The sequence below is a fragment of the Dermacentor andersoni genome, chromosome 7, assembly GCF_023375885.2.
Source record: "Dermacentor andersoni chromosome 7, qqDerAnde1_hic_scaffold, whole genome shotgun sequence".
NCBI classification, from domain to species: domain Eukaryota; kingdom Metazoa; phylum Arthropoda; class Arachnida; order Ixodida; family Ixodidae; genus Dermacentor; species Dermacentor andersoni.
In genome coordinates, this window is record NC_092820.1 from 27268502 (window position 1) to 27281640 (window position 13139).

A 13139-nucleotide genomic window follows, 5' to 3' on the forward strand; every position below is an offset into this window, starting at 1 on the left:
TTCAGTGCCATCTGCATTGCAGCAATACAGCACAGTGACGCGAAGCTTCGGCTTTTTGCCTCCTCTGCACTGTTCTCCTTTAAAATTCAGTCTTGTCCGGGAGCAGCTGATAAAAGCAGGCCGTCTCGTCTGCATTAAAAACATGAGCTGCTGCGTAAGACTTGACCATATTGTGGAAGCTTTCCTCCCTCCACGTGGCTGCTGCTGTTTCATCTGCTGCCTTCTCTTCGCCAGACACAGACTGCGAGGTTACGCCGTTTCGTTGGCGAAAACGGTGGAGCCAGCCAGAAGACGCTTCGAAGCCGGTGACCTCAAGAATTGCAGCGAATTGCCGCGCCTTCTCCTGCAGCATTGGGCCTGACATGGACACATTCTGTGCTCTCACGTCTTTAAACCAAGTCAGCACTGCTGCGTCAATATTCTGGAAATCGCCGAGCCGCAGTCGCTTCCTTGGTAGGGTAAGCTGAGATTCTTGGTGGTGCTTCAAGATTTTCTCTTTATCTTTGAGAATCGTGGCGATCGTCGACCACGCCACTCCGTTCTTTAGCCACATTCTTTCGCCACGACGGATTGTTTCTTCCCGTCTTCTATCTCGCGAAGAATGTCTACTTTCTCGCTCAAAGAAACCTGCTTTCGCTTCTTTGCCGTGGTTAGAGTTGTTGAGCTCATGGCAACGCGAACACCGGCACGCACTTCTAACACAACAATATAACCAGAAGAAAAGCAAGATGGACAGGCCTGATACAGGTGACAGCACGCGAACAACTGAGAAAACAAGCAAGAAAAATGTGATGCGTCGTCGCCTCCGCGACAGGAAAAAACGAAAAGGCCGACTTCAGCGTTAATTACTGCTTTTTTTTTTCCTTCTGCCGCACCGTCTCAAGTTTTACGAGCCCATGCTTCCCGCCTCTCCACTCACAAGCCAGGGGTGCGATCGCGCAAACAGCTCGCTTTTCCGTTCTCTCGCTTGCCCTTTTGTGATTCGTTGGCACCCGCGCGTTTCGTCTCGGCGGCCATTGCGCCGGGGCGGGACCACAAAATGCGCTTACCTCACACTCCTGTCAATCATTCCAAAAGCGAGGGGAAACGGTCGCTAGCGTGGAACGGTCGACAAGGGCATTTGTTTCGAAGAATGAATGGCCGTTGCCAAAGCAGCGCTAGTAGCAGACGATGCGCCTGTCGTCTGCTCATAATGTCGTCGCTCGCCGAACATGGCTGGCCCTGGCGGGGGTCGAGTTTTTCGAGATTAAAACGCGATCCGCCATCGCCGAACGTTAGCGATGGTAATTATTGAAAACAACTGTGATCACAGTGAAATTAAATGTTGCGCCTGCGCTGTGATAAATATAAATAGTGCTGTTTTAATTTTGATTGATCCGAGTGCATTTGTCGAGAATGCTCGCCGTTTCACGTTGTGCTCAGAGAATCGCGTTCATTGTTCGGCGGTTTGTTTGGCGCTCACGAGTCGCGATGGCCGCTCCTATCGTCGCGCTTTTGGAGTCTCTCGGGCAGCCTCGGCAACGCATCTTTCGGGACGCATTTGACGAGCTTACCGAGAAAGAGTTCCACGAGCACTTCAGGCTCTCGAAGTGCACTGTGCGCTGGCTCTGCGAGCAATTGGAAGACGCCATCGGTGGCCTTCGGACCGGTTACATCACGACGCAAGACGGGGTGCTTTGTGCTCTCCGTTTCTTCGCGACGGGGAGCTTCCAAAGATCCATCGGCAGCGAAGAATTCGTATCCATGGGGCAGGCTTCCGTGAGCGAGAGCATTCACGCAGTTGTGGAAGCAATAACCGTGGTGGGCCAGCAACAGGGTTGGGTGAGCTTCCCTTTGACAGCGGCCGGCAAGGCTAGTGCAAAGGCGGCCTTTGCGGATCGCGGCCGCATTCCCGGTGTAGTGGCCTGTGTCGACGGGACGCTCATAGCGATCAAACAGCCCGAAGGACTAAGCCCGGGCGAGACTGCGGGCTTCATGTCAAGAAAAGGGTTCTACGCCTTGAATACCATGATCGTAAGTACTCACGATCTGACATTTTTTTGCACGCTTTCATCTTTGATATAGGTTATCGGTTTTATGTAATGCCGTCGTAGTGTGTACAATACGGGTACCACGTAAAGCAATATCGATCGTAATCGAGCCCGTTCGGAATTTAATTTCTCGGTCCAGATTGACTCATTTGCTTAAGCTGCGGGAGGCAGGTAATCGCGGTTGATAATTTCGAACCGAATCAAATCGATCGATAGTGCCCTTGCGGTACGGGTATAAGAGTACGCATTGAACAACCAAGGCGGCTATGATGAGCGTTAATTCACAAATCTCTCGTGAATGTAGCTTCTTGCAATAATTAAAGAAGACTATTTCGGAGATTGCTTTTTACTAATGTGAGAAAGAATGCAACTGTGTCTGGGAAAGAATTATGAAATCATGTTGGTGCAAAAACATTTCATTCAGACTATTTATCTGTCAGCATGACGTGAAATACGAAAATATTCCAGCTCAAATTGATTATTCTGAACCATTTTCCGCTCGTTTGTTCTGCCCTCCAGGTGTGTGATGCCCACACGCGCATCGTGGACATCGATCCCCGTTTCCCCGCATCCTGCCACGGCTCCTACGTGTGGAGGCACTCACCACTGTTAGGCCGCCTCACACGTAACCTGCGACGTGGAGAATGGGTGCTTGGTGAGTGCTGCAGACATGTTGCAATCAGTGAAGTATATTACACAGTTATGTTTCCAACATGCAGGAGACTCAGGCTACCCTCTTGAGCCATGGCTGCTGACACCTGTGCCAGGCCATCCAGGCATTGACACTCCGGAGGGGCGCTACAACCAGGCCCATGCCTCCATGAGGAACGTTGTGGAGAGGGGTATTGGCGTCTTGAAGGCAAGGTTCCGGTGCCTTCAAAGGTACCGGACACTCCTTTATGAGCCCAAGAATGCAGCCACAATCGTGGCAGCCTGCGCCGCTCGCCACAACATTGCTTTGAAGGCAGGGGAGCCGGAGCTGCAGGACAGTGATGAGGAGGAGGACAACCAGCCACTGCTGCAACAGGGCTTGCCTGTGTCTGAAGGGCACCACACCTGCCGGCAAGAAACGCCCAGAGAGCTGCTGATGAGGGCAAAGCAGATGAGGAGCCAGGTTGTCAACCTGTTCTCTGCAGCTCCTACCTGGCGTACCACTCACCTGCGTGCGCTGCATCGTCGGCTGAGGCAGCAACAGCAGGCTCGTCGCGCGGCTCAACCGTAAAGTCAGGTGAGTTCTCCAACATAGGCGTGAAAAGGCAAACCTCATAATGCCATTGAAAAATTGAAACGGTCGCCCTTGATAAGAAGGATGCAAGGCATTTTCAAAAATATTTGTTTTGATTAATACTGAAATCTCCATTGCGGATTTTCACAGGGTGTGTGGTGGGAACGCAAATTCAAGGAGAATACAAAAAACAGCACAAGCACCTGAGCGGGTGTGCTGCTGCATCTCTTTTCCAGGTTCTTTTTTCTTTTGTAATTTTATTAAACAACTAGAAACACAAAATACAATATGGCACATTGTTATAACAGGGAATTTTGAAAACAAAACAGACAGAGGTAGGTTTTGCACGAAGACATGTCGTGCCATTTCGACATTTTTGTCCACCCCTGTAGCCAGCTGAGAGCTAGATTGAAACTTCACAAGAACATTTCGTTTCACACTGCAACGGGCACATTGTTCATGTAGTATATTCAGCCAGCATGGAGTAAAGCCAAGACATGGTGTAGCTCAAGGAAATGGTATTACTTTAATGTACTCCATGGTTTCAACTTTGTAAACATGCTCGTGTCACACAAAAATACAGATAAATGTCAGCCACTACATGTTCTGCATTCAGATACACCCCACATACAACATATCTGAAGTAGTAACAGTGACGAAATATGTCACAATGAGCTGGACTAACGTGCTGCTGTAGCAGGAAGCCTGCAGGACGTGTGTATGTCACATAACACAGCACCTTGAACTACTCTTCAGTATCAGGTACAGTAGTGCACTCCATAGCTGCAGCTTAGCACATATAAAGTTACATGGAAGTAGTAGCAAAAAAATATCACAGCAGGAGCCTATGTGGCTAGCCAGAAGTGCTTCATGTAACACTCATTACCCTCTCATTATAAAAGTGGTAAGCATACAAATAAAAAGCATCATGCAAGCCTGACTAGCATTCTGTACTTTGATATAAATGGCAGGAATAACATGACCTAGTTGAAAACAATATGACTAATACTGTTTTTCTCCGCGTACAAGGCATCAGCTGTTAGCTGGAGAATCCCTGTCAGGCGCCAAATCAAGAGTTAGCTTCACTATATGTAATGTGTAACACAATTCTAAAGCAGCCATCTAGTGATTTCAGGTAGACGCTCGATCTGGAACCTTACAAGAAAGAAAATTGGACCTCAGTGCAACAACACAGAGTACAGAAAAAGCAACGCTAGCATGACTGCCATCTAACTCATATGACTGAAACACCCTAAACATATTGTTACAAGCACGGGGAAAAGGGGTTTATTTAGGTGTGCGAGAGCTGGTACGGCAGGCTACGAACAACAGGAATGGCCGCTGCACAGTCTTCGTTTTTCTCTTCTCCTCCCTTCTAGATCCCCGCGTCCCTTTTACGCGCTTGAACGTAACATACCTCCCCTCGCAGACAAAGCCCACTGGGCGAGTCAACTAGCTTGTCGTGGCGTGCATGATTTCAACCGTGCTACATGCGCGACTTGTGTCCTAGCAGAACGTCTACCATCGTTCGTGAGGTGCGCGAGAGTATAGTTCACTTCGCTGACTTTGTCGATGACAATATACGGTCCATCGTAGTTTGCTAGCAGCTTTTGGCACAAACCGCGCTTCCTTGTAGGAGTCCAAAGCCAAACGAGATCACCAGGGTGATATGCAACAGGCCGATGTCGTGCGTCGTAGCGGGCTTTGGAGTTTTCTTGTGACGCCAAAGTCCGCAGACGCGCAAGTCTCCGAGCCTCTTCAGCGAGGCATAGCGTATTGGCGACCGCAGGATTGTCGTGGTGGTAAAAAGGGAGGACAGTGTCGAGCGTATACCGGGGCAGCCGAGCATATAGAAGGAAGAAGGGGCTGTAGCCGGTTGTCTCGTGCTTGGCGGTGTTGTAGGCGTAAGTAATAAATGGTAGAACTCCATCCGAATTCTTGTGATCGGACACAACATACATGGAAAGCATATTTGATTGTCCGATTAGTGCGCTCAGTGAGGCCGTTCGTTTGCGGATGATACGGCGTCGAGTGCCTGAGGTGCGAGTTACATAAACGCACAAGCTCTTCCACGATATCCGCCGTGAATTGACGTCCCCGGTCGCTTATAATAACACCAGGCGGTCCATGTCGCAGAACAATAGCGTGAAGTAAGAAGAGCGATACTTCGGTGGCGGTGGCTGATGGTATAGCCGCTGTCTCGCAATAGCACGTGAAATAGTCGGCGCAGACAATTATCCAGCGGTTCCCCTTAGATGACTTTGGAAAAGGGCCTAACAGATCAATTCCAACTTGCCGAAAGGGTGAGCTGGGAGGCGGCACAGGTTGAAGGAGACCAGATGGGGCTGTGGTTGGGCGTTTCCGACGGTGGCACTGTATGCAGCTGGCCACATACAACTCAACCGAATGTCGCATCCAGGGCCAGTAAAAGTGTTCTTGAATGCGATACAGGGTGCGCACAGTGCCTAAGTGACCGAAGGTAGGGTCATCGTGCATAGCCTGAAGGATTGCTGGCCGGAGACGTTCCGGCACCACTAGAAGGAAGCGTGCACCCGTGCTTGAGTAGTTCCTTTTGTACAGGAGCCCGTCACGTAGACAGTAGCTGCTTGTTGCACTTGAATGGGCAGAAGTGAAGAGTGGCTCCAATTTGGTGTCTGTCCGTTGTTCTGCTTTGAACACATCGATATCTGGAAAAGCAGATGTCACAGAAGCGACGAGGTGATCAAAATTGTCTGCGTCGCAGTCCGTCGTGGTAAGTGGCATACGGGAAAGGCAGTCTGCGTCAGCATGTTTTCGACCACTCTTGTAGGCAACAGTGAAGTTATATTCCTGCAACCTCAAAGCCCAGCGCGCAAGACGACCACAAGGGTCGCGAAGATTCACGAGCCAGCACAGGGAATGGTGGTCTGTGACGACTAGGAATGGGCGTCCGTACAGGTACGAGCGAAATCGCTGAACTGCAAAGATTACAGCGAGGCATTCTTGCTCTGTCACCGTGTAATTTCGTTCAGGTTTGCTTAATGAGCGGCTTGCATAAGCAATCACGTGCTGACGGTCGTAACGTTGGACTAAGACGGCACCCAGACCGACGCCACTAGCATCTGTGTGGATTTCTGTCGGCGCAGTAGGATTGAAGTGGCGAAGGATAGGTCGGGAGGTCAGCAGGAACTTCAACTGACGAAATGCAGACTCGCACTCGGGTGTCCACTCAAACCGTGCGTCTTTATGTAGCAGATTTGTCAGAGGATAAGCGACGTCAGCAAAACCAGGAATAAATCTGCGAACGTAAGAGCATAGACCCAGAAAACTACGAAGTTGCTTCACTGACTGCGGTGCACTGAATGCCTCAACAACTGCCGTCTTGAGGGAGTCGGGCCGGATAACGTCTTTGTCAACAAGATGACCCAGCACAAAGGTTTGACGGTCACCAAATTTACATTTCTTGGAGTTCAGAACCAGGCCGGCGTTTTTGATGCAGTCGAGGACAATATCCAGGCGCGTATTGTGCTCATTGAATGTGCGCCCGAATATAACAACGTCGTCAAGATAGCACATACAGATGTTCCATTTTAACCCACGCAGAATGGTGTCCATGAACCTTTCAAAGGTTGCTGGAGCGTTGCACAAACCAAATGGCATCACATTGAATTCGAATAATCCATCCGGGGTTATGAAGGCTGTTTTCTCCTTGTCTGTCGGGTGTATCGGGATATGCCAATATCCTGAGCGCAGGTCCACTGAAGAAAAATAAGAGGCCGAATGAAGGCAATCAATTGCATCATCAATCCGGGGCAGCGGGTAGACATCCTTCTTAGTCATGGCGTTTAATCTTCGATAATCGACGCAAAATCCAGTTACCGTCTTTCTTTCTCACGAGTATGACCGGAGCTGCCCAAGGACTCGAGGACTCTTGTATTATCCCATTTTTCATCATGTCACTCACTTGTTCCCCGATTATCTTGCGCTCTTTAGGCGACACGCGATAAGGCTTTTGCCTGATCGGGCGCGCAGATCCCGTATCGATAGTATGGCGCGTTCGTGACTCGGGAATCGAGAACGCTTTGTCCGGCTGCGCAAAGTCAAACACTGACAGATGCTTAGAAAGCGTATCCACCAAGGTATGGCGCTCCCTTGTGCTGAGCGACTTGTTTATCATAGACAGAAGCTTTTTGTCGGAGACGTGGCGAAGGTCAGCAGGTTCACACGGCGGGTTTGTTAGTACGGCTACGGACGAAGACTTGTATTCTGGAAGCAGGACGGGTTCTGCCGTGCAGTTGGCCATCCACAAGCCAGCGCGCCCGTTGCCGATGGATACCACACAATGAGGGACAAAAACTTTCTTCTTCACACAATTTAGATGCATTGGCTCTACGTAGGCATCGAAACTGTCTGGAACTTCACTGGGACTTACAACCAGCACGCACACAGAGGTGGACGCAGGCACAACAGTATCTGCAGACACACAAAGTTCACCTTGACTGCAAGTCTCCTCTAAGAGCCCGGACGAAACTTGGCCATCGACGCAAACTTCCCCCGTGCGACAATCAACGGTCGCACCACACTGCCACAAAAAGTCGATGCCCAAAATCACTTCGTGCGTCGATCGGGGAATAACTACAAACTCCGTCGCGAAAACTCCACCAGCCAAGGATACTTCAGCAGTGCACACACAAACAGGGCGCAACGACTCGCTGCTCACTCCACAAAACGTTGCAGCCTGGTTCCACGGAAATACAACTTTGCGCCCCAACCGACCTTTAAAACCGAGACTCATTACGGATACAGTTGCCCCGGTATCCACTAAAACCATTGTAGGAACACCATCAACAAGTACATGCACTTTGTTCTTAATCATAGCAACTGTGGGGGCATTTCTGTCGAGAGCATGTGTCGAGCGACCTCACCCCCATCGGCCGCGCTAGCTAGTTTTCCGGTTGTGAAGGCGAGGCGGAGCGGCACACTGGCGATGGAGATTGACGCAAACGCGGTGCACGAGAAGTTGGCGGTGGCGTCAAACTCCTGTCAGATGCCGGCGAGCGGCTCCGGAAGATTCTCTGCCAGTAATCGTTGCCAGGAGGGACGCCAGCTGACCAAGAGGTGGTGTATGGCTGTTGAGTTGTCCTCGTAGGAGGTGTGGTTCTTGTTGAAGACCCCGATCGACGATTCCACGTTGTTGGGCGACGATTGCAAAATCTCGCTATGTGGCCCGTGACACCGCATTGGAAACACACCGGCAGAGGCCGCAAATTTTGATGTTCTTGCACGTAGTCACGTTTGTTGCTGTCGACTGCATAGCCAGCAGGTGGGTCCCATTCATCATGGCTAGGCATCGGCCGCCGGGAGGCATGCATGCGGCGAGGGCGTTGATCGTAGTCATGATCTTGATAGCTTATGGTCCCTCTCCTTTGTGGGGTAGAACTATACTCGACGGTCGCTGTGTGAACCGTGGGTTGCCATGCGGTCGAAACGGCCGTGTTTCGCATCTCGTGTGGTAAGTACGCACCAGCGATGCCGGGTGTGCAACGGTACATCTCTTCCCGATGGAGCAACTCTTCCCGAACAATCTGCCGTATTGTTGATGGAAGGTCAACACACGAACTCGGGTCTACACTCGCCACCGTTGTGACATTAGCCAGGCGACCAAACTTCGGTATTATCCGTCGCATCTTCAGCGTCTCAAAGGTCCTGCAGCGGCGAATGACGTCAGACACGGAATCGAAGCTTTCTTTGCCGATTAAAAAATTGTAGACGTCTTTGGCTATCCCTTTCAACAAATGTCTAACTTTGTCCTCTTCAGACATTTGAGAGTTCACTATTTTACACAGTTTCAACACTTCTTCGATATAAGTCGTACAGGTCTCGCCGGGAATCTGAGCTCTTTGCGAAAGCGTCTGTTCAGCGCGTTTCTTTTTTGCGCTAGAGTCTCCAAAACACGCTCTGAGCTCCTCTACGAAAAGCTCCCATGAAGTGAGCGTGTCTTCGTGATTCTCATACCAGACGAGCGCTGTGTCGGTAAGGGAAGACACCACATTTGACAACTGTGCGGTCGACTTCCAACCGTTAGATCGGCTCACCCTTCGGTAGTTTGTGAGCCACTCGTCGACATCCTCTCCGGCTTTTCCTCCGAAAGTGAGTGGCACCCGGTAGTATTGCCATGGAACGCCAGGTGCTGGCCTTGAAGCCGCGTCAGAACCTTCGGGAATCTGGCAGGCGTATTCAGTCATGTCAGGTGATGGTGGCGGAAGTCCGGCAAGTCGACGGCTTAGGCGAAGTTGTAGCAGCGTAGGCTCCGTGGTTACGAGGTGTACCCAGCACCTCCACCAATTTGTTACAAGCACGGGGAAAAGGGGTTTATTTAGGTGTGCGAGAGCTGGAACGGCAGGCTACGAACAGGAATGGCCGCTGCACAGTCTTCGTTTTTCTCTTCTCCTCTCTTCTAGATCCCCGCGTCCCTTTTACGCGCTTGGACGTAACAATATTAATGATACTTGCTAAAAAATACTAAAACATACTAACGATAAAGTTACAGAATTAGTATGCAATTTCTTGTGCACATAACGGAAATAAGGTAACTATTTTATTTCTGCTACCTTCGAGTAACATCTCAAAGTTTAGAGATCAGTAAAAAAATATTTAAATGTACAAAACGAGATCAAAGTTATAACGAACGAATAATAATAAATAATAAAAAAATAAAAGTAATAAATAATAAAACTTCAAATTGTCTATTGCCTCCTTGCAGCCACTGCCTCCTGCATTAGCTGGCCCAAGAGCTGCGAAAGCTGGCCCACTGGCCGCAGTGCCTCCGCAACTTGGTCAGCCAGCCGGTCTACGCCCTGGCGGATACCACGAAGGAGCTAGAAAGAAATCATTACATCAGCATCCATTCCCGCACAATCGGTCAAGCACCTCTACAGCAAAGTGACCGGCACAACGAAAGAGTAATTTTGTTCGGTCGGTTCCTAGTGTGAGGCGTGCTGTGCACAATCTTTACAAAGTGAGCTGTAAAACGGATGATTTTGGTGGTCCCAAGCACTTTAGGTATAAAGGCGCTCAACTGCATGTATGCTCATTCAGATTACCATATGTTCATCAGTTATGGGGGCAAGGACAAACACTTTCTATATTGTTGTCTGTCTGCACCATTGTATCTGTTTTTTGTTGTTGCTTTTCATGTAGTTGTGCAAAGAAATATCAATATCATATGTACTTTTATGCTATCGAGCCGCCGGAAAGTTAACAGATGGCATAGCAATGAGTTTGGGATTGCAAATGAGCAAGCGACGATGACATGTATCACTGTAGCAAAGAATGCTAGGCCCTATGCTGCATGTATTGGACCCTGTATATAAGTTGTTATTCAAGCATTGCAAGCTGTCGCACTGCCATTATATGTGATGTTTCCCAGCCTTCCAGAACAAGTTAGCATCATCAAATTTTGTGGAAATAGCCACAGTCCTGAGTGTATTGTGTGGCAAAGCTTTCCTGTTACTGCCTTAATTACAACCATTGCAACTCATTAATCAACAGTGTTCTCCTTTTTTATGTTTCAATAGTTTATTGAGGTTTGTGTTCTCCATCGTCCTCAATGAACTATGCAAGCTGTAGTGTTTCAAAGTGCGGCAAAACAAAGGAAACTTTACGGCGATGTGCAGGCTAAATTTGAACTGTGAGTTAGCTACAGCCTTTGCAAATAATTATGAAGATGAAGGGCCCAGAGCATTTTAGGTGTGTTTTACATATGCCACTCAATTTACCCCGCTGCCTTGGGAAAAATGTTTCAGACATGATTATTTTTGTGTGATGGGGGAGAACGGTCACAATCAGCATGCGCAATCCGATGTGTGGTGCAATTACAACATATGCGAAAAAATTCATTAGCTAATACTTGAAAGTGGGCGGCCAAGGTTTGAAACGAGTAAGTCATATGAGGCAGTGTTTTAAAATGAGTGATTTAATTACAGGCAACTTGCCATGTTTGTGAAACTGCTCAAAAGAAAGAGCTTTAGTGGAAATAGGAATGTATGAAGCTGTTATTGTGTGATTGATTGCAAGTGTCCCTGTTGTCTAGTCCACCCAGTTATTGCCTATTGCAGAAATGCTAATGGCAGTGATTACTGTGTTTGAAGCTGTTACATTGTGTTAATGATTGCAAGTGACCGTGTTTATGACCATGTACATAATGTATGATGATCTCGTCCGTCTCCCTTAGTCTTTTTTTTTTTTCAGTTCAGCTATTGAAACGTGTTAGCCATTTACAGTAGACTCTCGTTAATTCAAACTCGAAGGAACCCCAGGATTTTGTTTGAATTATCAGGAAGTTTGAATTATCGGAAGTTCTCGCATATATGACTGAGCAAGATTACAGCGCACATTACAATTAATTATCCACTTAAATCATATTTTAAACATTTCACTCTTTAATTACACAGTAAAAACAGAGCAGAGGTGAAGGATCCAGAACAAGTTTAATGGAAATCTATGGCTGACTAGACCGCTTGAAGAAATCATGAATTGTTGATTGTTTTTTCTTTACATGTGCATTAAGAACAAAGTTCTCTATTCCATTAAGAGCAGCCAGTTGTTCTTGAGAATTTTCTTCGACAGTCAGAAATTTGCGGACCTCGGCAAGGTAGTGGAAGGCCTGTGCTGCCGTCACAGAGGATTGCTCTTCTGATTCCTCTTCACTTTAGCTGCTGTACTGTGCTGGCAGCACCTCAGCCACCAAGTCGTCCAGGGTGTCTTCCCTGCACACGCAGAGGTTATCATCGGCAGCCGCAAATTCACTGAGGTCAGCAGCTATGTTGTGTGCTTGGAGTGCAGAAAGCACTAGCCTTGCTTCATCACTCTCCATTTGCAGGCAGTCTTCACCTTCATTTCGAGCGCAGTCAGGCAAGGTATCACTGGTGTGGCCTGGTATGCGGAAGGCATGCTGCAAGCAGTTCCGTATCGTTGCCGATGTTACTGCACTCCATGCGTCAGCTAGCATTCCCACAGACGACAGCAGTGTTACGCTGTACGACATGGAATTATCCATGCATATTAGCATCCTCTTAAGGAGTAGCTTTCTGTAGTTTATCTTCAGACATTTGATTACCCCCTGATCCAGAGGCTGGAGGACAGCTGTTGTGTTTGGAGGGAGCAATTCAAGACGAATTGCCTCCAGCCCCTCCACGTCACCGTGAGCGGGACAATTATCCACTATCATCAGCACTTTTCTTTTATCGCGCTTAAACCGCACGTCAAGTTTCCGCAGCCAATCCTCAAACAAAGATTGCGTCATCCATGCACGTGTATTTGCTGCATAAGAAACGGGAAGAGTTCGGACGCCTTTAAAGCATCTCGGACGCTTCGATTTGCCAACAACGAAAAGTACCACTTTATAATGAACTAAACGCACAACTACATTACGTCCAGTGCATTCAAGATATTCAAGATTCAAGTGCATTGCAGGATATTTCCTTTTCACTTACTGGTTCTCACTCCGCCAGGGCCAGCTGCAGGCTGTGCAGTGGCTGGAGGGCTTCGGGGCAGTGGCTCGGCAGGGACCACTCTTGGCTGCTGCAGTGCTCCTATATTGGTTATAAAGGGTACATTCACTCAACGGTTAGAGTAGAAATAGTTTGCATTCCTTATGTACAAAACAGATTCCACAAACAGGAAGGCAACAGGGAAGAGCAAAAGCTTACCTTCACGTGAAAGGCCGCTTGTGCCAGCGGTGGTGCCCACAGATTGTGTTTGCACGGTCACCTCCATGGCGGGCTGCTTTATGTATAAGATGCGAAGAAGCAGTTTTGTCAAGTTTGCGTAATCTGCTCCTCCCAATGTGCAACTAACGTAGAGTTATGACAGCAGAAAAAAAATCTCTTCAAATCCCAGTAGTA

At 48.5% G+C, this 13139-nt stretch overlaps 1 protein-coding gene across 1 annotated transcript; it reads left to right on the plus strand.

Annotated features, from left to right (window-relative positions):
- Window positions 1-94: 94 nt before the first annotated feature.
- LOC126535439 (putative nuclease HARBI1) lies at window positions 95-12801 on the plus strand. Its single transcript, XM_055073127.2, has 4 exons — window positions 95-2013; window positions 2550-2685; window positions 2750-3258; window positions 9998-12801. Exons 1-3 carry the CDS (start codon window positions 1396-1398, stop codon window positions 3250-3252), a joined length of 1257 nt encoding a protein of 418 aa, XP_054929102.1. The 5' UTR covers window positions 95-1395; the 3' UTR covers window positions 3253-3258; window positions 9998-12801.
- Window positions 12802-13139: the final 338 nt, after the last annotated feature.

Coding starts and splice junctions, on each gene's coding strand:
- LOC126535439 (XM_055073127.2), top strand. CDS start 1,396: ATGCTCGCCGTTTCACGTTGTGCTCAGAGAATCGCGTTCATTGTTCGG. Junction 2,014..2,549: donor ACGCCTTGAATACCATGATC/GTAAGTACTCAC, acceptor TCTGCCCTCCAG/GTGTGTGATGCCCACACGCG. Junction 2,686..2,749: donor ACGTGGAGAATGGGTGCTTG/GTGAGTGCTGCA, acceptor TCCAACATGCAG/GAGACTCAGGCTACCCTCTT.